Genomic DNA, 27,766 nt, shown 5'->3' with positions numbered 1-27,766 from the left:
TTGTTCATTGAAGTAACTTACCATGTCGTTGACGAAGAAGAAACCAGATTGGTTAGGAGTCAAATGTTGGACATCACCGAGACCAGGGTTTTGAGGCTTGGACACAAGAGGTGGAAAAAGTTACTTTTCAACCTGTGTTAGTGACGGTGCCAGAAGAACCCGTCACCCAGGACAGGACTGTCGTGGACAGGCCTGAAAGACCCTTTCGGGAGGACACTTGTGTGACCTTACCCCTACTATAGAACTGGTTAGAACTTTACCCAAAACATGTTGTACAGACACTTGTGTTTATTCCACGTTCATGGTTATCATGTGCCTTTTATTCTTGTACTTAAGCCTTTGACTTTTATGCATTTTTGTCTTTCGTATTCATGTTTGAAACATTCAATAAACGTGTTCTGAAAAAGTATATAAACTCTTGTCTTGTTTGTTTTTCGTGTCACAAGTGACATTTCTCACACCATGGCTACCTCTGCTGTCTCTGCTCCCTCTTCCTCTACTGTCAAAGTCATCGACGAACACTTAGATCGTGCCAGTTGGGAGGCTTTGTATCTTCGCCATCCCTTTAACATGCTCATTGCTGGACCTAGCGGTTCGGGCAAAACCGAATTCGTCAAACGTTTGATCGAACATAAACATCATTTGATCGATCGACCCCCTCAACAAATCGTGTGGTGTTACAAAGAGTGGCAATCGGCGTACAGCCTCTTGCGAGAAAGTCAAGGCGATTCCATCGTGTTTGTGGAAGGCATTCCTAAAGAAGACGACGGCATCGTCTCTGACTCCCGTCTAACCCATTTGGTCATTTTCGACGACATGTTAGGAGAAGACGAAGAAGAAATTAAACTGTGGTTTACGCGCAAAGGGCATCACCGTAATGCCAGTGTCGTTTACATCACCCAAAATTTGTTTCAACAAAGTAAAGCCCATCGCACCATCAGTCTCAATGCGCATTACGTGGTCTTGTTTAAAAGCCCTCGAGATAAATCGCAAGTGCAAGTCTTAGCCAAACAGTTAGGAACGCCTTGGCTGACTCAGGCGTACGACGATGCCACTCAAACTCCACACGCCTATTTACTCGTCGATTTGAAACCTACGACTCCCGAAGATTTGCGATTTCGTACCCACTTGTTTCACCACTGGTGCCAAGACGGAGGGCCTGTCCTGTACACGTCTCCGTCCTCGACTTCATTTCACTCCCCATAAAAAAATCTATAAAAACCTCAGACCCTTTTTCGTCTGTCTCACTCTCAGTGCGAACATGACGTCCCTTCAGTCGCATCTTCCCGTCAAATTGATTCGTGCCTTGTATGGCATCAGTCGAGAAAAAGATCCACAAACACGAGCTCGTGTCTTAGAAGCTAATCTCAAAGAAGTCTTACGATGGTTCACGGTGACGGCACGTCAATTACTCCAAGGAATCATTCAGATTCCTCATCAAACCAAACGCTTTTTCGATCGAAACAAAGTCGCTTTGGTCCAACTGGCCGATCCCCGCATCGACACTCAAACCAAAAAACAAATCATTTTGAAACCTGGAGGAAGCGGTACTCTAGGAGGGGTCATCATTCGCTCACTCTTAAGATGGGATCCTAATGCCCCCAAAGTTATACCCAAGACAAAAGTCCAAGGAAGCCCCAAGAAGAAAAAGACCAGGTCCCCAAGGAGAACTTCTCCAGTGGCAGGACCCTCCTCTGACCAGACACCACCCCGGAAAAAGAAAAGAAGCCCCCAGAAAGAGAAAAGTCCACAGAAAACTAGTCGCAAGAGAGGCACTTCGGCCAGGACGCAACCTTACACTCGCAAACCACGACCTGCCACGGCGGTGACTGCGTCTCCGGCAGCTTCACGTTTGTCCACTTCTCCGTTAATGACACCCAGAACTGAAGAGTACTTGGAGACGTTGATCACACCAAGAACTTCTCCGTTGATGACCCCCAAAAGAACTTCCCCAGTGGCAGGACCTTCCAATTTAGTGGCAGTGGCTGCTGCTCACAAAGTACCTTCTCCCAAAATCAAAGTTCAAGAAAGATCGGGCATGTTACAAAGTTTACTGGATTTGTCCAAGCAAGAACTGGCTCGATTTAGTCCGTTGCGTACCCCTGCACGACGTGTCATGCCTGTCCTCAAACTGATACGACGTAAAGACAATCAGTGGCGACGCGTTCCAGTATAAAAAAGGCCTGTGACCAAGTCGGGTATCAGTGTTTTTTCGGTGCTCCTGAAGACTCAAAGATGTCACCCTCCAGAAAACCCCAAGGAAAGAAAAGGAAAGGACTGCCACCACGTTTAGCCAAACATGGGGACATGTTATCTGTCCTGTCCAAAGCTTCTCCACCCCTACGAAAAAAACTCATTCAAACGGCCTCCAAAGAGGTCATCGATACCGTGTGCGAATGTTGTTTGAACGTTTTGAAAGACACGATCCCTTTGTCCAAACACCAGAAACAATGCTTAAGCAAACATCGTCACGTTCTTCGCCAAATGGTTCGAAAGAAAATTCCCATTCGTCAAGAAAAGAAGATGTTAGTGCAACGTGGAGGTATTTTACCTCTCTTGTTAGGCCCCATACTGAAAGGAGTCTTGGGAACCATGTTGGGAGGACTGGTGGGAGCAAGATAAAAAGGCCTTCGGAAGTCCCAAGATCTCAGAATCGACCCCTGACAACCCCATGGAAGGACGAAAACTAGCTTTAGTGCCTTACAAACGATGGATGGAATACCATCGGTGGCAAGAACAACGCACCCCGCATTTACCTCCCAATCCCCATTTGAGCGAGATGTCCCAGTTACAACACGAATTGCAGTCCTTGATGGATCGCCAAGATTTGTCCGAAACAGAAAAATCGCAAAAGTACGGTCAACTCTTGCAACGACTGCAACTCTTTCACCAGAAAGCTTTAGACGAAACAGCTCTACCCACTCTGAAAGATTTTAAGACCTTGATGAAAAGTCCAGCACCATCACCAGTACCAGTACCAGTACCAGTACCACCAGTACCCGTGACCAAGACAGAAAAAGGAGAAGAAGAGGAAGGGTTTCAAACTCCACCAGAAAAAGTACGCAAGTTAACAACACCACCTACCTCCAGAATTGGATGGATTAAAAAGATGATGGCCACCCCTTCTTCCTCACAAGAGAAAAAGAAAGTGAAGACAGAAGTGAAGACAGAAGTGAAACAAGAACCGATATCCCCCGCTCAGACATCCTTCTCCTCTTCGACGCCTATTGCTGGCCGCACACGCAAAGCATTGCAATCCAAGAAAATACCCCAAGAGAAAAAGAGTAGCATCCTCCAAGAGTGGGTGTCTTATTAACACACCAACCAACACAAAAAAATGGAAAAAGTCTTAGCCAGCATTTACTACGATCCCTCGCATCCTGCAGGTTACGCAGGAGTTCAAAAATTGTATCGTGCTGCCAAAACTCGACTGAAAAGTCTCCGTTTACCTCAAGTGCAACGATGGTTACAAGAACAAGCTACCTACACTTTACACAAACCCATTCGACGCAAGTTTGCCAGAAGTCGCACCCGAGTGGAAGTCATCGATCATCAATGGCAAGCCGATTTAGCCGATGTCTCTCATTTGGCCAGCTACAATCGTGGTTACAAATATTTGTTTTGTGTCATCGACGTCTTTTCCAAATTTGCCTGGGTCGTGCCCTTGACTTCCAAATCGAGCAGCGAGTTAGTGCGAGCCCTGCAACGAGTGTTGAAACAAAGCGGTCGTCACCCTCTTCGATGGCAAACGGACAAAGGTACCGAATTTCTGAACCAAGCTTTCCAAAAAGAATTAAAGAAACGTGACATTCATTTTTTTACCACCGAGAATCCCGAAACCAAAGCCAGCATCGTGGAACGTTTTCAACGCACTTTGAAAGAACGCATGTGAAAATATTTTACGCATCACCACACTCTGAAGTACATCGACATCTTACCACACCTGGTGCAAGCGTACAACCAATCTTACCATCGAAGCATCGGACGTGCCCCGCAAGACGTGACTCCCGAGAACGAAGTGTTGGTGTTTGAACGCCTGTTTGGTACGTCCCCGACGAGGGCTGTCCCCAAGAAAAGTGGAGAGTTGGCCGTAGGAGATTGGGTGCGCATTGGCAAAACCAAACGCACTTTCGACAAAGGTTACTTACCTAACTGGACGACCGAATTGTTTCGCGTCACTGGACGAGTGCATGGCCGTCATCCTGCCGTCTATAAATTGGAAGACATGAACGGAGAAGTGCTCAAAGGAACGTTTTATTTGCCCGAGTTACAACGTGTGACCAAAAAAGAAGACGACGTGTACGACATCGAAAGCATTCTCGAACGCAGAACCCGTAAAGTGGGCAAAAGACGTGTCAAAGAAGTCAAAGTACGTTGGAAAGGATATCCGCCCAGTTTTGATTCTTGGATCGACGCTTCGCAAGTCATCGACTATAAAAAGAAGTGACCATCATGCCTTTTCACACAGCAGACGCAGCTACGTCGACCACGCCTCCTTCCCCTAGTTCTTCTGTGCAAGATTTACAAAAACAACCCTTGTGGGTGTGGTGTGGAGAACGTGTGCCTAAAACGCAAATCGTCTTTTTCTGCCAAATCTTCGTGGTGTATTGTGTCATCGGGGCAGCCATTGCCAATTTGAGTTTGCAACAAGGAGACAAACAATTGTGGACCATTTTATTGAGCAGTTGCATCGGTTACCTGCTTCCTAATCCCTCCCTGAAATTCACCTCGAACGGGAACCCCGGGAACCTTGTGTCCAGTGCCAGTGCCAGTCACCACTTCAATCACAACCAGAACCCCATTTTAGACGGAGACACACCTCTGACGTCCAGTAACCCCTCGGACAGCCACAGAACTCTGGAATTATGAGTCACCAAAACCAATTTTACTTAACTTTACCCAGTGACAGTTCCATGGAGGTGTTTCCCAAGAACACGTTGTGCTGTTACACGGCCAAATTACCTCAGGCCATCCCCTTAGATCACGAAGCCCATTGGGAAGTGGCTTTAGTAGAAATGATTCACCCGACCCAAGTCCTCAATGTCCTTCCCAATCAAAATTTTTTTGATGTGGAAGTTCATGACGAGCAAATGCAACAGTGGATGGATAGCAATGTCAAATATGACAAGAAAACCCGTACACAAAAGTACACCACCTATCACTTGTTCATTCCCCCAGGCTATTATTTTAGTGGTCAACATTTGGTCAGCACCATAACCTCCAGGTTTAATGTCGTGTTTCTGAAAGCTTTGGAGCATGTCAACAAAAATGTCACCATGGAGTACCACAAAGCAGCTCGTCGCTTCTTGATGAAATTTGAACGAAGTAAAATCGTGTCCATTTTATTTTGTCCTGAATTGTTTGACATGTTGGGCGGAGACATGGACATGAGAAAGGCCATGCTCAAGAAAAACGAATTACCCATTGTTTACGACAACGAGTCTTTTAGCAAGTTATTTCTTGCCCCGGTAGAACTGAACCAAGGACTGAATTTGATGTTCGTGTATTCCGATGTGGTGGAGTACAACGTAGTGGGACACACCTCCGTACCGTTACTGCGTGTCATTCCTTTCAAAGTGGATTCTGCCACGAACGCTGACGAGGAAGGTGGAAACACTTACCACGTCCACCGCGAATTTGTCCATCCTCACTATTTGCCTGTCAGTAAGTCGTATTTGGACACGGTCAACATTGCTATAAAAGGAGATCTGGGACAAAATATTCCATTCACCAAAGGAAAAGTCACGGTGAAACTCCATTTTCGAAAACGGTTCTCTCACGACTCGTAAGTAAGTCATGTATCCAGTGTACCGAGGGGTTGCTCGACAGCGAGGACACGGTTTAGGAGACATGTTAAAATCGGCCTTTCGTTCGGTGGCCCCGGTGTTGAAACCGATGGTGACACGCGGATTGCACGCCTTGAAAGATGCGGCACTGACGCAAGGCAAAGAATTTCTCCAAAATGTCATCATCGACAAACAAAACCCTAAAGAAGCCTTCATGAGGGCAGGCAAAAATGTCTTGCTGCAAACGGGCAAAGACATTTTAGGCCAACGAGAAACACCTATAAATGCCCTGCACGCTACCGAGTCAGGCATTCAGCAAGGACAAGGCAGAAAGAGACGACGAAGAAAACACCCTTTCACCAGACTTCAAGCGAGAAAGGCCAAGAAAAGAAGAACCGTTCGAGACTTAGACGTTTTCGATTATTGAGAAAAGAGACAAAAAAATGATGCACCGAGAATCTTGCGCTTGTTCCAAGACGGAACTGGATCTGTTTGCCATGCCCCCTACCATGATGACCATGCAAGAATCCCAGTGGGTGGAATTTCACCCCGTCTCCTCACTGACCGATTCCGCTCCCATCGAGTTTGAAATCAAAGGACAGCCCGAAGATTACATCGATCTGAATAGCAGTTACTTGTACCTGAAAGTCAAAATTCTAGATAAGACTGGAGGTGCTATAGACGATGAAGCAGTAGCTCCCGTCAACAATTTCATGCATTCCTTGTTCAGCTCAGTGGACTTGTACTTGAATAACAAACTGGTCAGTAGCAGCATGGATACTTACCCTTATCGTGCCTACCTGGAAAATCTCTTGACGTACGGAATAGATGCCAAGAACACTCATCTCAATGCCTGTGTGGTATGGGAAGCTGACGAACCTACCAAGTTTGAAATATTGGAAACTGATGAAAAGAAAGACAACAATGATGGATTTCTAGAACGAAGAAAGAGAATCACGGGAGCCGACACAAGTTTAGAACTGATGGATCGTTTGCATTTGGACATGTGGTTGCAAGAAAAGTATTTGCTGAACGGGGTGGATGTCCGCCTGAGACTGAATCGTAGCAGTGCCGCTTTCCATTTGGTGGCTGATAGTGACGGTTACAAAACCAAAATCCTAGAAGCCAGACTCTACGTACGCCGTGTGGAAGTGTTACCTAAAGTGGGAAACGACATCAGTCAGACGTTGAGTAGAACGACCGCCAAGTATCCCATACGACGCGTGTAAGTGAAAACCTTCACCATTCCCAAGGGACAGCGATCCATGATCGAAGATCATCTGTTCCAAGGACAGTTACCCAAACGTTTGATCGTTGGTATCGTCGAGAATACAGCCTTCAACGGAGCTGCCGAAAAAAATCCTTTCTACTTTCAACACTTTGGCGTGTCCAAAATCGAAGTCAATCGCGATGGCAAGACCTTGTGTACCCGACCTTTCGAACCTGACTTTACCAAGAAGAATTACTTGAGATCGTACTTGTCCCTGTACGAAGCCACCGGACAGTTAGGAACCAATACCAGTCACGGTATTACGTACGAGGATTATGCAGGAGGCTACGCTTTGTGGGCTTTCGATTTCACTCCAGACCAAGGCAGCGACGAGGGACATTTCCACCCTATAAAATCCGGCCAGATTCGTGTGGAAATTCAGTTTAAAGACCGAGACCCTGATGAAACGGTGAAGGTCATCCTGTATGCAGAATTCGATAATACCATAGAAATCAACAGTTTGAGAAAAGTCATCCTAGATTACTAGAAACCATGGAAGACTGTTATCCCTCTTTACCTAGTGGAGAAACTTTTAGTGTTGGATTATTGTTAAAAAATGTTAGAGTTCTTGTTGTTTAGTGTTAAGTGATTTTTGAATAAAAAAATGTTGTGTTTTGAAAAATATTGTTTGATGTTATATTGTTGGATTATTGTTAAAAATGTTAGAGTTGTTGTTTAGTGTTAAGTGATTTTTGAATAAAAAATGTTGTGTTTTGAAAAAAAATGCCTTTGTCTTTTGTTTAGCTATAAGAATGTTGGATTGATGCTCTTTCATTTCTTACTATCCCTCTCATGACACTCACTAAACGTTGCGACTCAAAAACCGTGTGGGGGATGTTTTCCTTCACGTCCGCGCTTTAACTTTAAGAACCGGGTTGTTTCCAGTCTAACCATCCATTGTCGACTCATCCTCCTAAGAAGATGTGCTCCAAACTAGCTAAACTCAACGAAGCCTACGTGAATTTGCATAGGGTCAGACACAGTCTGATACCGAAGCCAGAAGAAATAGAGAATGTGAGAATGTTAAAAATCACTGAAGACCTGATAGAAGAGCTCTTCAGAGAAGAAATGAACAGGGAAAAAGAAGAATGGACAGAGAAGTACAGACTTCAGAGACAGCAGCAACAACAACAACAAGAGCAGCAGCAGCAGCAACCTGAACCTGACAGAGGCTTTGTCGATTGCCGTATCGACACCAAAGAGTTCTTCTTTTCTTTCCGAAGAAGCAGACCTATCGCCAGAAAGTCTATCCTCAGAGGACATCGCATTCTTAGAAACTAAAAAAGAATGCCATAGCAAACAAAAAAACAGCCCTTTTCAGGGCTACCCCAATACTCTAGAAAAGAAATAACGATCGATTTGCCAATGTGTGTAGGTAGAGTAGTGTGAAAATAAACACTAACTCTTTTTTAAAAAATGTGAGGGTATGTGTTTGTGTGTTAGTAAGTGCTTAAGTAAGTTGGTATGAATAGTAGATTAAAATCATGTTTTTTTGGTGTTTGAGGTGTATATTTGGAGTTAGATTGGATTGCTTTGAGTATGTGGATAGTCTAATGAAGTGATTTATAAAAATTTTTAAAATAGTGATGGGTAGCATAAAAAAGTGAGTGAGTGTTTCTTTTAGGTCCGCGCGTTGTTGTTTTTGGTCATGATGTAGGTAACATCAATTTTATGTTTTTTTAGGGGGATGTTTTCCTTCACGTCCGCGCTTTCACTATAAATTGAAACTCGCTGGGCAGTCTAGCTACCCTTGTTGATTGATCAACACCAAAAATGAACACGAGACTGTCTAAACTGTTGGAACTTCATGTGCATCTGGAATATGCCAGGCGCCTGTTGAATGAACTGGCCGCGGAAGCCATTGTGGAGGAGGGAAGGATAAGAGAGGAGGAGGAAAGAAGAAAAAAAGAAGAGGAGGAGAGAAGATATAAAGAAGAAGAGGAAAGAAGATACAAAGAGGAGGAGAGAAGAAACAAAGAAGAGGAGGAGGAGGAGAAGGAAAAGAAGAGAAGAAGAATAAATTTCAGAATCCCAGAGAGCGAAAATTGGGATTCTGAAGCGACATATCCTGCCTCTGCTCTCTCCCCCAAAAAAGTAAAAAGTAACTGGGGGATAAGATGTGTATGTGGCGCCAGGCCTGGAAGGTGCCACCATTAACCAGGTGTCCATGAAGTTCCAAAAAAACAGCCCTTTTCAGGGCTACCCAATACTCTAGAAAAGAAATAACCATCAATTTGCCAATGTGTAGGTAGAGTAGTGTGAATATAAACACTAACTCTTTTTTAAGATAGTGTGAGGGTATGTGTTTGTGTGTTTGTGTTTGTGTGTTTGTGTTTGTACCCGCTCACGTACGATTGTGTGGATAGTAGATTATGGATTTGTTTATTGTTTCTTAGCGTATGTGTTTGTGTTTGTGTGTTTGTTTTTGTACTCGCTCACGTACGATTGTGTGGATAGTAGATTATGGATTTGTTTATTGTTTCTTAGCGTATGTGTTTGTGTTTGTGTGTTTGTGTTTGTACCCGCTCACGTACGATTGTGTGGATAGTAGATTATGGATTTGTTTATTGTTTCTTAGCGTATGTGTTTGTGTTTGTGTGTTTGTGTTTGTACCCGCTCACGTACGATTGTGTGGATAGTAGATTATGGATTTGTTTATTGTTTCTTAGCGTATGTGTTTGTGTTTGTGTGTTTGTGTTTGTACCCGCTCACGTACGATTGTGTGGATAGTAGATTATGGATTTGTTTATTGTTTCTTAGCGTATGTGGAGAGTATAGTTTGGGTTTTATTATATGAAATGAAAAAGTGGGGGATGTTTTCCTTCACGTCCGCGCTTTTCGTATAAGACCCCACAGTATTCGTCGTTCAAACCATTCTACAAAGAATAATCTAGACAAGATGACGCAAGTGACTGATTTATTTAATCAATTGAGGCATATCTATTTCTGGATAATAGATGCAGAATATGCTATAGAAAGGATACAAAAGGAATGGGAGTATGAAGATAAAGAACACTTGGTAACCAGTCAAGTCGAACGTATAAAGGCCGCCAGACATATAATAGAAGGAATGATAGAAGATGAAGTCAACAAATCAAGAGGATTTATTGACCCACCTTATGTAAGAGTGGGGAGTTTGAAGGAAGCACTGGATTATGTCATCCAAGTCCGGTGCTTCCTAGAACATATAGTGTATTGGACGGAGTTGTCATATATGAAGAGGGGACTGAACAGGTTGAAAAAAGGAGAAGAAATAATGAAACAAGTGATGACCCAAGAAGTAGAAAACATAAAGGAAAGGTGGACTAAAGAAAGAAAGGAAGAACAGAATAAGAAGAAGAAATTAGAATTCGACCAACTGAATAACAACTGGATGAAAATACAGGCCAAGTTCCGAGCCATGGGTCACCCGGACTGGATACCAGAAACAGAAAAGAAAAAGAAGAAAGGAATGATGGACAAAATAAGAGGATGGTGGAAAAAGTTAAGAAGTTAAAAGAAGAAAAAACCCAAAGGCCCTTTTCAGGGCCAACCATATTTCTCGAAAAGAGATAGCCTTTCCATTGCCTACCCCTTTTCTAAATTTAAATTTAAATTTAAATTTAAAAAAAACTTTTTTAAAAAAAATCCCATATTAAATTCCCCTTGTCCCTAGACAAACCCAAACTCTATTCCCATGTTAAATTCCCATTGTCCCTAGACAGTCCTAAACTCTATGTTAAATTCCCATTGTCCCTAAAGTGACCCACGATTTTTCTCCATGTTAAATTTCCATTGTCCCTATATTGTCCCAGGGGTCTTTTTAATGCTAAGTCCCATTGTCCCTATAGTATCCCACTTAACTACTAGCCTTGTATATGTTCATGACATCTTGGTGCAATGTGAGAGTACTGTTGAGAATAACACCTAGTTGTCGTACTGACTACGTGCATTTAATGTTGGTGTTGCTGATATTTATTGTTTGAGGTAAACGATGTGAATGAGAAAGCCGTTATGTTGTGATCAGACTGGCTTCAGTTTTATCATCATTCATCTTCAGCTTGTTACATATCATCCATGATTTCACATTAGAAATGCACCTCTCTACACCTTGGATGGTAGTATCAACTTCAGCTGGGTGGCTAGATTTGTATATTTGGGTGTCATTAGCGTACAACTGGTGACACTGGATGATGATCTATGACACTTGAGATCGGCTGCGTGTATAGAATGAAGACAACAGGTCCAAGAACTCACCCTGTGGAACACCACAACGCAGATCAACTGGGCTTGAGTGTATTCCATTTGCAGACACAATTTGTGTCCTGTAGGACTTGAATCACAGTAAGGCTGTATCATGAATGCCAAATACATGCTGGAGACAGTAAGTAATATATCATGGTATATTGTGTCAAATGCTGTAGACAAACCAAGGAGGATGAGGACTGTAATCTGTTCGCTATCGAAAGCGGACAGAAGGCCATTAACTATTTCCAGAAGAGTAGTTTCAGTACCGTTGCAATGGCAATCGGCAGACTTTTCATTGTTAAATAGACTGGATGAATTCAGATGAGATACAAGTTGGGATAGAACAACTTTTTCTAAGATATTTAAATGAATGGGAGATTATAAACTAGGCGGTAGTTTTTTTTAAATCGTTATGGTCAATTGATGGTTTCTTCAGCAGAGGCTTTACAATGGCAGTTTTGAAAAATGATGGGAATTCCCCTGATGAGAGAGGTATTAATAACATCAGTTAGTGAAGGCAATACTGGATCTAAGCACTCAAGCAGCAGTGATGTTGGAATTGGATCAAGTTCACATGACTCTGGTGCACTCTTCATCACGATTGTACGTACTAAATTCATAGAGACCGGTTAAAAATGCTGCTTACGGTTGCCGCTGAAATTCTGTATCGCATCTCTATGGTGACGAAGAGTCAGTTGAAATTGTGTTGTCAAGTATATCTCTAATGGTTTGTACTTTGTCACGGAAGAAATTTGAAAACAGGCCCGGAAGGTCAACTGGAGAGAAGGTAGTTGGAAGTGGTGTACATTTGTTCCGTGACATTAGCTTGTTAGTAATCTCGAAGAGCTCCTTGCAGCTGGAACTTTCCGTTATCTTAGTACTGTAGTGGGCTGATTTCGCTGCATGAATTATGTCTGTGACGTTCTTCTTAGCGGCTTTATAAATTTCCTTATGAATAGTGCCTCTGGTGGAAAGCCAAAGCCTCTCAGAATTATGGCTTTCTCTTCTAGCAGTGCGAATCTGGTACGTAAAACTGCTATACCACGGGGAACACTTTTAAATTGATACTCTTCACTTGGTTGCTGGGGCATGTTAGTCAAGCAATGAACGCAGGCAGATATCGAGTTGTTCTGCTGTAGGAGGTAAGCAAGTTGCTAGATTTGCTTGGATGTCATGCATTAGTTTGGTTCTATTTATCATATGGAGGTTTCTCTTAGTAGCAAAGAAAGGTGGAGGTTTAGTGACTGATACGTCAATATGTCTGAGAGAAATTCGAGGATTTCCTCAAAATCTGAGGCTTTCCTTCACTGTTCCTTGAACTTTAAAATATTTAAATGTGATCAATTATAAACCAAAATATGAATGTTCATCCTTCACTCTATCCTCTAAATCTACGTCTAATAAACGTACTGATTATTATGATAAAAAAACTCGATCTATAACCTCAATTTGAGGAGAAATTTTGATAATTGTAATGAAGCTGGCACATGGTCCATGATTGGACAACCTTGATAGGAAATTCTAGAGAATATACCTTTAAATTTTTAGCTGTATCTATAAATTTATATAAAGATCTTAATGAGTTTCTATGATGCTTAACACGCATGCAGCTTTATTTCAAGATGATAAAATCTTCATTTGGCCAAACTTGTTCTTGCCAGTGATGATGTTCAAGTATTTGGAGAGGATTTCGTACCGCTCCGGTGGCCCAGTGGTTAGAGCGTTCACCTCGGATGCGGTAGGTCGCGGGATCGAACCCCAGACGAGTCATACCAAAGACTTTAAAAATTGGTACTAACAGCTGCCTCGCTTGGCGCTCAGCGTTAAGAGACTGGTGTTAGGTCTGATCGGCCTGGTGTCAGCAAAATGCGACTGGGTGGGACATCGTGCTACATGTTTGCGGGATGATGCCCCAGCGCTAGATATCACTATAAACTGGCACACTGCAGACAACGTAGCGTTATGACTGAAACATTATTAAAGCTACGTTAAAAATCCGTATTAAGAGGATTTCGGTTTAAACTAAGTATGGCTGCTATCATTACCAATATATATATATGTGTGTACGTGTGGGTGAGTGTGGGTGGGTGGGTGTGCGTGAAGATTGAAAATTTTATTAAAATTTATTTGTTGATCAATTGTTTCATAGGGGAATGGAGTCGATTATCTGAACCAATTTACCAAATCGTGATCGTTAAATGAACACCAACTACTTTTCTTATAGTAAAATTAGACACTAATAATCCGCATGACTTTGAAATAAAAGCACTAAAATGTAGGCTAAAAATGTGATGAGTAGTTTTATTGTTGAAGCCTAATATTATAAGTGAGCCCATTAAACAAGTACTTGAGTTGAGTGCAGTGTAGATGACTTTAGTGGAGATTATCACTCACAAAGTGACAGAAAATTATGCTTAAAAAGTTATTCTGGACGACTTACTCCTAATACAGACTAAACAGAATCCTTCCATGAACTTAACACATTGCACCGGGCTATACAAGTCACAGCAAAAAGAGTGTAAAAAGTATTCCTTTTCTGCAGAAACTGGTGAAAATATCTGGAACCCATATTGCTACTGATATGTATAGTAAACAATATGATATACATAACTATCTTAATTTAAATTTGTTATTCAAAACATACAAAAGGGAACATTCCTTTCAATCTTATGTTATGTATAATTGATTTAATTTATATTTGATTTAATTTAATAGTGTGCTTGTAAGTTTTTAATATTTTTTAAAAAAATTTCATTACATGTCAATGTATCGTAAGTTTGTTTACTAGAAATTTGATATGTTCCAGAAACGTCAGTTTGACCTTTATCTTTTCATAAATAGGAACACTGTTTCTATTTCTGCCTTGGTTCTCGACCTTGATTCAGAAATCACCGAGACAAGAAAAACAAGTATAAAAAACAAACCGGTTTATTTTTATTTTATTCTCGGAGTAAAATGATAGGTTTTTATTAAGGCCATACTAGGAGTATGTGATTTTTTGTATGTAAACATCCTCTATTTCGCAATTCTAGGTTTTCCGAAATTGCACAGTAGTCAGGTTTTATACCGATGTCTATACAGATATTTCTTAGTTGAGTTTTCACACTGGAAAGTGTGTTTTTGTGATCAGTTTGGAGTTATATTTAATTTTTATTCAGGTTATTTGGAGGCTAAAGGATCTTTCTTTTTCCTGGAAATAGTTGAGTGCTCATGCAGAATTCTTGGACAAAGATATTTATTTAAATTATATTCGGAATTCAAACACCGGAATATTATTTTCTGTGGCTCAAGACGGTCTGTACACATCAGCTCTATACTGACTACTGTATACGTCATCGCCTTCCATTTTGGATTTTTTCGTCGGGACTTGAACTTGGATTTCTAACATTTAATTCGTGGAATATTCCTGGATTAGTTTTGGATTTGGTTCTTAAAACCGTAAGTTCTTAATTTTTATTTTTACAGCATTTTTTCAGGAAATAACTTATTTGTTAAATTTTCAAAGCTTGTTGTTTTCACACATTCTTTTTGTTACTGTTTATTAAAGCCTAAACTCGTAACATAAGAATTGGGGCCTCGTCCTTCGATTTTGAATTTTTGCAGAAAATTTTCAGAAAACTCTGTTTTTTGAAATTCAGTTCCCGATGTTTTATAAATCTTTAGTGAAATCGGCAAGCTTTTTCTAAATTCTCATCAAGAGTAGAGAATGGTTTTGAATTTTACTCAGGAGTGGTTGGAAATTTTAAAAATGGAAGTACAGCTAAAAAAGTTCGAATTAGATATAATAGAGATTCAGTTTGAGATCGAAAATATACAAATGGAACGAGAGATGGAAGTAAGACGAATGCAGTTTCAGAAAGAGATGGAAGTAAGACGAATGGAGTGGCAGAAAGAGAGTGAGGAGAGAGAACGACAAATGCAGTTAAAATAGAGCAAATGCCTTTATAGTCAGAGAAGGATGAAAAGGAATGTCAAATAAGAACTTACGGTTTTAAGAACCAACTTCGGTTAAAAGAATTAGAGCTGGCAAAGGGAAATCACTCCTACTTTTGATATTTTAAGAAATATCAAGTTTGAACCGCCTTTTCTGGAAGAAGAAGTAGACATATATTGTCCTTATTTTGAAAAGATTGATGAGAGTTTGAATTGGTCAAGAGAGTTTTGGACTTTGTTATTGCAACGTGTACTCACTGGTAGAGTTCGTGATATGTATATTTCACTGTCACTAGATCAGAGTGCTATGATATAGTTAATGACTATGATGGGTTATGAGTTAGTCCCTGAGGCTTATCGGCAAAAATTCAGAAACTATAAAAAATAAGCTGACCAGACATATGCCGAATTTGCATGGGATAAAGCACGACAATTTGATAGGTGGTGCTCTTCTAGAAAGGTCAGTAAAGATTACGAAAGTCTCCGACAACTCATATTAGTTGAAGAGTTCAAGAAATGTGTCCAAAGTCACATTAGGATTTATCTCGATGAGCATAAGGTTGAAACCTTGGAAAATGCTGTTCGTGCTGCTGATGAGTATGTTTTAGCTCAGAACATTTCTTTTGTAAACAAGACTTCCACGCAGCAGTCTTCAGGCAGAAAAGTATACCAGCCTAATACAAGCCCTTCTAAATCTCAAACTGCACAATGTTTAAAAATCAAGCTTCAGAAAAGCTTGGCCAAAGAGCATAGTCTCTTCCTAAGTGTACCTATTGCAAGAAGAAAGGACACGTTATTTCTGATTGCTATAAATTGAAAAATAGGCATCAAAATCAAGACATACCTATTCCAAATGCTCTTATTTCTAAGAGGTCATGGTCTAGGTCATGCATTGAAAGCAATACATTTGTTGGGTCTAATAAAACCCCAGTCTGATTTTATTATGGAAAATTATGAACCATTCATATCGACGGGTTCTACATCACTTTTGGGTGATTCGGCCAGTCCTATCCCTTTCAAGGGACACAGGAGCTTCTCAAGGTCTTTCATTGTCAGGTACTTTGCCTTTTTCGGAGAAGTCTTCTTCTAATGAGAGTGTTCTTATTCAGGGAGTAAAGTGAGGATTTGTTAATGCTCTTCTCCATTGTGTAAATTTGTCATCAGACTTAGTCTCAGGACCAGTGACAGTCGGCACAGTGTCTGTTTTACCCGTTGAGGGCATTCGTTTATTACTAGGCAACGACCGTAGCTGGAGACAAGGTAGTGGTTAATCCATTTGTAACTGACAAGCCTTGTTTGGATCAGAAAGTAGATCCCCATTGAAATATAATTCCCTGATTTATTCCCAGCTTGTGAAGATACCAGAGCTATGGCACGAAAGCTTTGAGAACGATGTTGATCAGAAAAGTATTCATTTAGCTGACACATGTAATCAGGGTGACAAACGACAATCACTTGTTGTCGAACAAGAAAAAGATCCAGAGATCACCTGTTTGTTTCAAAGAGCCATTAGTAAAACTGAAGCCACTGACGTTCTTGTCTGTTATTTCATTTGAAATGGAATTCTTATGAGAAAATGGAGACCTCCCGAGGAACATGCTAATAATGATTGGTTAGTGATCTATCAAATTACAGTTCCAAAGTCTTACAGACAGGACATACTTGGTCTGGCCCATGAAACTGATTTGGCTGAAATTATGGAAGAGCTGGACAAGAAAGAGATGAACTTACACAGTTATTAGTTGAATATGTGCACTTATTTCCAGATATTCCTACAAGAACGAACACAAGTTTCCATCACGCTGAAATTGTAAATTCCAAACCTGTGAAACAACACTTATACATGATGAACCCTCTCAAACAGGACTACTTGAAAAAAGAAATTCAGTATTTGCTGAAGAATGATTTTATAAAGCCCAGTAAAAATTAACGGCGTTTACCATGCATACTTATTCCAAAACCAGATAAAACGTTCCGTAGGTGCACTGTTTATAGGAAGGTGAATAGTGTGACAAAAACAGATTCATTAATACATAAATATAAATATATAAGGAATACAATCATATGGCGAATTACATACCTTTCAAATGCACTGGATCCAGCATGCAGTTTGTCAGAGAAACTGAAATGCTCCACAAAAGGATCAACCTTCATTGATCTGATTGGATGACAAAGAAGCTGACAAGAAGTAAACTCGTTGAAACATGTTAAATTATATATTTCACAAAATTTGTCATAGCAACGACACAACATTGTATTAAACTAAGGCTGTATATTGCTTTCATACATTTCAATAAGAAGCAGTTGTAATATGTGATACTGGTAGGAGGTATTGTAATATATATATATATATATATATATATATATATATATATATATATATATATATATATATATATATATATATATATATATATATATATATATATATATATATATATATATATATATATGCCTGGACCGTTCCGGTGGCCTAATTGTTAGCGCGTCCGCCTCGGAAACGGGAGATCGTCGGTTCGAACCCCCGCCGAGTCATACCAAAATCTTACACAAATGGTACTAACAGCTGCCTCGCTAAGCGCTCAGCATTAAAGTGGCGCTCTACATTTTCGTATTTTGCATTTAGAATTTTAAAGAAAAAGAATTTCTCCGGCTTTCCTCACTGGTTATACTGGCTATTTAAAAAGACCTTGTATAGCATAGGTATAATTCAAACAACCTTTAATTCCCTTTATTTTGTTGTATTATTTATGGGTTTAATATGGGTTATAGAGTATACAGCTTGGCCTTACTCCAGATGTGAATCTTTTCAAAAAAAGTGCTAGCTCCACTTGGTTATTTTAACTTTATGAACTTCAGAGGTAAATTGTGAAAAAAGAGCCGATAACATTTTTTTTTATATTTTATATATTTGGTAAAATTAATTCATTGCACTTTCAGAAGCTGGTATGGCATAGTCTGGCAAAATTCATTTTCCCTATTTTAATAGCTGCTATGGATAGTGTACTTTAGACTAATTCAGGCCGCTTTTTAGCACAAGGGAGCAGTCCTTTTAGTTAGCAGTGTGCTTAGATCTTGTACAATTTCCAAAAGTAGAATATCCAAAGAAATATCATCGACATTGCATTAATGTAGCATAGAGGTATGCCAACATTCTCTCCATTGTGCATGTTTTAAATGCAAACAACTTCACCTTACATATGGCATTCTCTCAAAAGTACATAATAACTGGTGAGCACCCCCTAAGAGTTTAGTGTTAGGACTGGTCGGCCTCGTGTCAGGATAATCTGACTGGGTGGGACAGCATGCTACAGGCCTGCGGCATGATGCCCCAGTGCTAGACATCACTATAAACTGCCACACTGCATACATCGTAGCGATATAACTGAATTGTTTTAAAAGCTACGTTAAAAATCCTAATCACACACACACACACACAGATATATATATATATATATATATATATATATATATATATATATATATATATATATATATATATATATATATATATATATATTCTAATAGAAGCCCCTTTTAATAAAGGAACCCCATTTTCTCCACAAAGAGAAGAGAAGAGAGAGAGAGAGAGATAGAAAGACGGATAGTTTGTGTGTATACATCAGGCCTTAGTGCCTTTACAAATTAATATTGTTAAGAGTGCAGTGTTGTTCCCTGTTACAGTTGTCAAGTACGGATTGTAATTGCTCATGCATGGCATTGAAAACATACTCAAAAGGTCTAAGTTTCTGATGAACCAAGGTTATTTATAAATAACTGTCCATGACATTTGTTACTGCGGGATTATTTCCGTATGTTTCCAGATGCTTGTTCTCTAAAATAGAACACGTTGTTGCTAGAAATCAATAATTCCAAGTTGCTAGAAATCAGGATTGTGCTTACGGCTAATCTAGTAAAATAAAGCGAGTATGAGCTGTTCAAATTCAGGGTTGTGTGATTCTGTGTGACGTATCTTCGTGTTTGTTTGACTTATCTGTGTGTTTCTGCTAGTAATAATTTGCTATTGTTTTGGCTTGGTCATCTAAACTTTGTTTGGTTTTCTTCGGAGCAGTGGCAGCATGTTTGTCATTAACTACACATCTAGTTGTTCATTCACTTTCTTGTTCATCTGTGAACCGATTACAAACATTGTAGTAAGCTTTTTTTTCTTCTATAGTTATCTACATATTCTCGCTAAGGGTTGGTGTATTTATCAATATGTCCAAATACGGCGATCTGTGGTGTGATTGGCCGTGCCTTTTAGTAGGGTCTAGAGCCCGTATTTCGGAACCGATTAGTTTATTAAACTTGGAATGTATCTTTATATAATCGATATCTTGGAAAAATGTATACTGAATTATTATTAAGTTATAATGAAGGAATCAGATGTATCTTTGGCTGTTTTAATTAGAAAAATGATTGGACGAAAATGATCTAAAAAAGCTATAATGAAACTTTATAAAAACTTCTGCACAATATTTTGATGGTGAATATATTGATCTAAATCAATAAAGTCAAATACAATGCGTATTCAGCAAGCTTAATTGAATTTAAGCCAACGTGCACATCTCTAACAGTATAAGATTTAGGGCTTTGCATTATGGGTTGACTCTGCTAAGTAGGCGTTCCATAGTGTTATTCGATCCTCTGTCACATGACTTCATGGCATTGATATAATATAACCGTAGACCTAATCGTGCTGTTTATAGCTAAGTTAGTACTATCCTAATGCTTATTTGTACAGATAAGACTTTGCTCGGATTCTGAAGATTACCTGATGCTGAGAATACGTAAAAATTTCTAGATGTTGATAAATATGTTCTAAAAAGACTAAACATTTTGACAAAGTGCAAATCCGCAGATATCCGACCGCAATTGGACTCTTAGTATTGTCTTCATCCATACAGTCATGAGAATATAAATAGAAAATTATTTCACCTTATGAACGCCACTTGCAATCTGTTAGTTTTATGAAGTAGCCTTTCTAGATTGGTTTTGCCCCCACCCCCGGGATTTTAAATAATATGATTTACAAGATTATATTGTTACTAAACATGGAAGCCCTTCAGCAGCCTAGCCCTGTTGATGATTCGCAAAAGCAAAGGAAGTCTTTGGTTAAACAACATATATATATATATATATATATATATATATATATATATATATATATATATATATATATGCGCGTATATTTTTTGCAACTCGCTATTAGAAATGTAAAGAATGTTCGTAGAGTTATCGGCATGTCAAAAAAATATTGTAAGTTCCAAAAGTTGAAACCGCTCTTTGATATTTTTAAGTGAATGAATCACAGCCCTACATATCATCTGCCACTGATATTTGCCATCGTTTGGTATAGAAAATGTTTATTTGGGAAGAAATGTTCCTTTATAGAATGCATATGACTTTTGATTTTGTATTTACCTATTGAGTAAATGCTATATTTTTGTCTCGTTGTTAGAAATTTCGAGCCTTAAATCAAATATGAAGAGCAGAGAAGTTGCCAGTAAGATAAAAGTCTACCGCCCTGAGTATGAAAATTTCAAACCCTTAATGCTCCCCAAGACCACAGAAATAAGTAGAAACACCCATCCTTCTCCATCCGAGACTAACAAGGCTGACGAAAGTTGTGTGTATGAAACATTGCCAGTAGGAGGTCAGCATCAGATGAGCAATGGTGGACAAAATTCTGCTGACAAAGCTGATTTGCAAAATTCCGAGCAACAAATCAATCGACGACAAGACGTGACGTCTCCAAAGCAACCTAATATGTACAACAAAGGGTTTGTAGCCGAAGTAACCGAACGTACTGAGAACGGATTGAAAATAATAAGAAGGCCTGAAACGAGCACAAAACCTCTAACAAAGCCCCCGCACTCAAATCAGCATGCTGAAGCGGATGCTCTTTTGGTAGGTTCATATGGACTTAAAAATGAACATCGAATGCCGTCTAAAACAGTTGCTGGCACACCAACTCTTGTTAAACAACGTCTCTCAATTTGCAGACAACCAGATGTCGATAGAAATAACAGAAATGCAGACTCTGCATCAAAAAATTATGAGAATGTGATGAAAGGTGGAAAGGTAGTAGTGTCCACGGCAAATAACCCCTCCCATCAAGTTGCTGCCTCTAAGGGCAATGAGAAATCCCAATGCGGAGCCGTGCAGAGGAAAGGTAAATGTTCCGAAAATAATATTATATTTGTTGTTGTTGTTGTTTTGTTGTTTTGGGGTTTAACGCCATTTTTCAGCACAAGACAGGCTATGTATGGCGGCCAGTATTAATGGTGGAGAAAGAACCCGGGAAAACCCCGGGAAGAACCACCGACCCACGAGAAGCTACTGGCAAGCTTTCTCGCATACCCACATTGGTCGAATCCTAGACTCGAACCGACGCAGACAGAGGTGCGATGGCAGTGATCCGTAACGGAGAGCGCTTTATATTAAAGGCTATCAAAGCTTTATTTAGTCTCTTTTATAAATGTTTAAAGATGTCCCAGCAACGTGGGGTCAGACTAAAACATGTAATATAAGAAATGACAAGTTTTCTGGCAAAGTAAGCGTATGTGTTGGTTATGCCTTTGGAAACCATGCCCATGATGACACTGGATTGTAAGCATACGGTTCATTTTATTTTGTAGAATAGCATATGGTTTATTTTGTGTGTAGAATAGCATACGGTTCAAATTGTGTGCAGAATAGCATACGGTTCATATTGTGTGTATAATCGCATACGGTTCATTTTGTGTGTATAATAGCATATGGTTCATTTTGTTTGTAGAATAGAATACAGTTCATTTTGTGTGTAAAATAGCATACGGTTCATATTGTGTGTAGAATATCGTATGGTTCATTTTGTGTGTATTTACAGGTTATTGCAGTTGTATGGAAAAATATGAACGAGTTTTGGGATGGAATACTGCACGAACTTGTGAGGGCAGTATATCCTTCCGACAAAACGAGTTCATATTTTCTCATACAAATGCAGTAACCTTTTTATTATAAGCTCATTTTTTTTTCTACCTAAGGTTTAATTATATAAACAAAATACACTACAAGAAACAACGTACATGAATGAATGCCGTATTCGAAACTAAATACACAAGCGCACATTTGTCACTACACAATGACATCATTATTAATGCGCACATAACTCCGCCCAACTAAATTTGAACTTAGTCGCGCGCTTGACATAACTTTCGAAAGAAAATGGGGTGTCTAGTTAAAATTTAAATTTGCAGTCATATTGTGAATGAATGCGCATTGCAACAACTTTTCCATTTGATCTGGAATGAATATATTTTGGTATTTTGTTTCGATTCGACGAAAGTTTGTAATTTTGGGCTAAATTTATCTGTGCAAATTATACATGAAATACATCGGATTGAAGTGGCGCGGGTGAAGCGTGTTTACGTCTGCAAATGTGTTTCTGTTTCTGTCATTGAATGTTTGAAATCATAACGTAGGAAAACTATGAAGTCTTTCAATTGCAGTTATCAAAAAGACGCTATGGAATTTAATGCTTATTTCCGTTTGAGTGCAGTAAGGAGGATGCAATTGTACTTACCATCGAAATTACAGCACAATTCGAAATGTGTAATCCAGATTGAAAACCTATGACATGGCTCATGTAATTCGGATTTGCAGAATTAAGAAAAATCATTTTGAGGAAATTCAGGATGTAAAACTGTAAGTACATTTTATTTTGCCATTCTTATCACCAGATAAAGAAGACAGTATATGACTTGTCACTTGTATGTTATTTGTAAGGACCTGACCTTCCGTCTTTTATATAATGTAGCTAGCCTAAATCCGTAACATAGTATGAACGCGGAATGTGCCAAAACAGCTGGGTTTTTTGCAGTCCACGAAACGTGTTTTAGTTCATTCTGAAACAAATTTAAACAACCGCAACGTAAAGAGCCTCTTACGCGAGTGTATATGATTTGTTTACAAATCAAAAGTGCTGGCATCTGCGTCATTGTTTGTTTACAATAGAAAGTAGTTCCTTTATTCAGGTGAATGCTATATGTGTATTGTCGCGCGCGTTCAGTATCGGGGAATATTGAACGATTCTGACAATGTAAAGTTAACGGGGAAAAAATGAGCATTTAATAAAATCGCATACGGTTCATTTTGTGTGTATAATAGCGTACGGTTAATTTTGTTTGTAGAATAGCATAAGGTTCATTTTGTTTGTAGAATATCATACGGTTCATTTTGTGTGTAGAATAGCATACGGTTCATTTGGTTTGTAGAGTAGCATACGGTTCATTTTGTGTGTAGAATAGCATACGGTTAATTTTGTTTGTAGAATAGCATAAGGTTCATTTTGTTTGTAGAATATCATACGGTTCATTTTGTGTGTATAATAGCATACGGTTCATTTTGTGTGTAGAATAGCATATGGTTCATATTATGTGTAGAATAGCATATGGTTCATTTTGTGTGTATAATAGCATACGGTTCATTGTGTTTGTAGAATAGCATACGGTTCATTTTGTGTGTAGAATAGCATACGGTTCATTGTATTTGTAGAGAAGCATACAGTTCATTTTGTTTGTAGAATAGCATACGGTTCATTTTGTTTGTTTGTAGAATTGCATACGGTTCAGGGGCCCCGAGTGGTCTAAAGCGCTCTCCGTTACGGACCACTGCCACCTCACCTCTGTCTGCGTAGGTTCGAGTCTCGGATTCGGTCAATGTGGGTATGTGAGAAAGCTTGCCAGTAGCTTCTCGAAGGTTGGTGGTTATATCCGGGGATTTCCCAGGTTCTTCCTCCACCATTAATACTGGCCGCCATGTACAGCCTATCGTGTGCTGAAACATGGCGTTAAACCCTATAACAACAACAAGCATACGGTTCAGTTTGTGTGTAGAATAGCATACGGATCATTTTGTGTGTAGAATAGCATACGGTTCATTTTGTGTGTAGAATAGCATACGGTTCGTTTTCTGTGTAGAATAGCATACGGTTCATTTTGTGTGTAGAAAAGCAGACGGTTCATTTTGTGTGTAGAATAGCATACGGTTCATTTTGTGTGTAGAATAGCATACGGTTTGTTTTGTGTGTAGGACAGCATACGGTTTGTTTTGTGTGTAGAATAGCATACGGTTCGTTTAGTGTGTAGAATAGTATACGGTTCATTTTGTGTGTAGAATAGCATAAGATCTCAGCTACTATTCAGGATTAATTATTAGGAAGGGCGTGCCTGATGAAACACATTCGGTGCCTTTTTAGCTTCAAAAAAAGCATAGGTACTCATTTGAGAGGTGCAAATGTTATTTGCAATATTTATGCAATTAAGTCTTAAAACGCATGCTATGAATATTCGGTGCCAAGTATTTTGGATCAAAATGATCCAAGACATTGTCCACAAGGAGCCTATATGTTCCTTCTACTGTATCAGACAAATATGTCGGATTTTTAATGTTACTTTCGGTTATTATGTTTTCCAAGGGTTATAAAACGTATGTAGTAAATAAACTATTTGACATTTTCATAAATATCGGTTGATGGGATGATAATGTTTTATTTATGCTTCACTCTGAGACAGAAGACCTTTTTCGAGATATGTACATGACAATCGTTCTTAAAATATATTCTACTTGTATTTTTTCGCTTGTCAGCTTGCCACATAATCCTTTTCATTTCTTACTGACAGAAATCACATACTTCCAGTCCAGTGGCGGAAACAGAGAAATTGTACATGATGACAACAGTCTTATATATGAAAATATTTCACTGCAGAAGCCCACAAACTTGGAGAAGGGTATGACAAAAAGCCATACGTTTCCTACCATGACTGCAGGCAATGACATTCATTATTTGCGCGAGCATATGGTGCAAAGTCCGATGAATCCTTCAGGCAGGGATGGAACAAAGAACAAACAAAATGAGACAAAAGAAAATAGTAAACAAACAGTGACGCAGAAAACTGGTAAGATCCAATTAGTTTTGCCGGCAACGAAAAAGCCACCTGTGAGCGCTAAACCCTTAATAGTAAGCCTCGAAACGAAGCTACTTGCACAGGATGATTACAACAAGACACACAAAGCTAAGAAAGACTTGCCTTGGGACACGGTGAAAGAGTCAGCGGTTGATAAAGATAGCACCGTTTCCACTATTGTCATAGATTCTGATATAAAGATACCATCAGAAAAGAGTACGAAGGCAAATCCTAAATCCAACCCTATACAGTCTACTCAGTTCGTGTCGAATGTATCGTATGGCAGACACTTACAGAACGAACCATCGCAGTTACAACAGCTAGGCCAAACATTTACAGCCAAGCAAATCAATGTGAAGCAAATGAAAGTGAATGAACTTGGAGTCTGGATGACAGAAAAACTTCGCCTAGGAAAGTATGTATCCCATTTTGCTGACGAAATGATAGACGGAGCCTTGCTGATGGACTTGGAAGAAGATATGTTGATAACATCGTTTGGATTTTCAGTGCTTGAAGCAAAACGACTAAGGAAGTTTGCGACGGAGGGGCATGTACCAACATAATATACGATGGCGAGTAATATACTGTCTGTTAAAATTGATGGTTTATACGTTAATGTATCCACTGAAAATCGCTTTATACTAATCAAAGGTCAATGTTCCATGATCTTAGTGCGGTATATTTTGATCCCTAACAATTGCAGATGATTGCTTTATCAATATCAGATCGAACGTTTTAAGACCATTCTAATGTCGTGTGACAGTATAAGAAATGTGAGGCGCCACGGAATTTTGTTGAGAGAAACTTGGCCGACGTATAAGATATTTAGCCAGCGCCGGTTGTGTTTGGAGTGTAAAATCTCTGTGTAAACGTGAGACCAGGAATTGGTTTCCATACTAACGTATTCCATGTAAGAAAAATCATTCATCGCTTATACAACAGCTGGTAGGAGACTTTGCAATATCAATATTTTGCCTTTCATTTTTGCTTAAATATTTGAGTTAGTTTATGTCGACCTTTTATGCACATGGAACCAATCACCACACATTAGTGGTGGAACGTTTGTTACATGTGAATGTGAGGGATGCTTGGCAAAAAGCACCACCGTTTCTCCCTGTTGGAGCGAAATACCAGATATTCTATTTCTTCCTCATCTCACGCGACTAATCAAGTGCCCATACATCTTGTTCTTTTATACATTATGCATTGATACGTATTGTAATAGATCTTATGCATGTGTACCTGTACATGTTTAGTTCTACAGCTGTATCCATACACATATACACAACTGTTTTATATATGTGTACCTGTACATGTTTAGTTCTACAGCTGTATCCATACACATATACACAACTGTTTTATATATGTGTACCTGTACATGTTTAGTTCTACAGCTGTATCCATACACATATACACAACTATTTTATACATGTGTACCTGTACATGTTTAGTTCTACAGCTGTATCCATACACATATACACAACTATTTTATACATGTGTACCTGTACATGTTTAGTTCTACAGCTGTATCCATACACATATACACAACTGTTTTATATATGTGTACCTGTACATGTTTAGTTCTACAGCTGTATCCATACACATATACACAACTGTTTTATATATGTGTACCTGTACATGTTTAGTTCTACAGCTGTATCCATACACATATACACAACTGTTTTATATATGTGCATAACTAGTACAAGTTGTTTTTCCCTAGTATGTATTTGTACATATTGTGTCCATACATATGATAGATATTATGTTAGTTTCTGGTATATGTTTGTGTCATTTATATTTCTGTTTTTTTTTTCTTCTTCTGGTTTGTGTCTTCATGTTTACATTTGTTGATTTGCATATTTCTATTTACTGTAGTTTATTTGTCCCACATTCAGTTATTAAATGTATTTGCATGTCGTGGTGTTTGTGTTGTTGAGATTTTGGTGTATTTTTTAATTTGTTTTCATCTACAAAACTCCGAATGTAGGTACATGTAAATCTGTTTTAAGGAGTCATTCATCTGGAAAAGCCAGAGTAAGCGTTGACCTCTGAAAGCAACTTTGACTTTTAAACTTGCTTCCTGAACAATTACCATACACCGAATACCATTTTAGTTGTACCCGATTTGTTATTACCGTCCATTGTCTAAATTGAATTTTCAGATCTTTATTTTAAAATGAAAGATTTGCTTTTTTAAAATCATAAGGGTCGATGTTGATGTGGTTAATTGTAAATATGTTGCTGTTTAGCTACCTATAATATCGTGCAATATACTTTGTTAATTTGCGTTGAATGCTATTTTTAAAGTTTTTTTACGACTTTATAGGCATAAGCTACATATCTACATTCTAAGAGATTAAGATATTCCAAGTGTCAGCATGTTTTTTTCTTACTTTTGTTCTCAACATTTTGGGAGTGTAAGTACTGGATAATTTTGAAAAGATATACAACTCTAGTGCTTTAACATGTTTATTATTTTTAAATATATTTTTGTATGCCGTATGTATGGTTCCGCCTCCAGTTCCCCAATATTTATATTCCTATTGTACAATCGTTTATCTCTGATATCCTACGCCCTTCTTAAGCTGATTAATTCT

At 39.0% G+C, this 27,766-nt stretch overlaps 1 protein-coding gene across 4 annotated transcripts in view; it reads left to right on the top strand.

Moving 5' to 3' along the window:
• Positions 1–27,085, top strand: part of LOC149783358 (uncharacterized) — a 35,511-nt gene extending 8,426 nt beyond the window's left edge. For 2 of the 4 annotated variants that reach the window (XM_089931560.1, XM_089931561.1), the window contains 2 exons: positions 20,678–21,391; positions 24,882–27,085. In XM_089931560.1, the coding sequence (XP_089787686.1) occupies positions 20,678–21,391; positions 24,882–25,729 (1,562 nt within the window). In that variant the 3' untranslated portion in view covers positions 25,730–27,085. Of the gene's footprint in view, positions 1–12,289; positions 12,426–14,441; positions 14,722–20,677; positions 21,392–24,881 lie in introns of those variants that run through there. The other 2 variants (XM_089931562.1, XM_089931563.1) reach the window with 2 other exon arrangements.
• Positions 27,086–27,766: the final 681 nt, after the last annotated feature.

This window comes from Sinohyriopsis cumingii, chromosome 14 (genome assembly GCF_028554795.1).
Source record: "Sinohyriopsis cumingii isolate HCF-2022 chromosome 14, ASM2855479v2, whole genome shotgun sequence".
Lineage (NCBI taxonomy): Eukaryota > Metazoa > Mollusca > Bivalvia > Unionida > Unionidae > Sinohyriopsis > Sinohyriopsis cumingii.
This window is presented reverse-complemented; position numbering and strand designations above follow the sequence as displayed.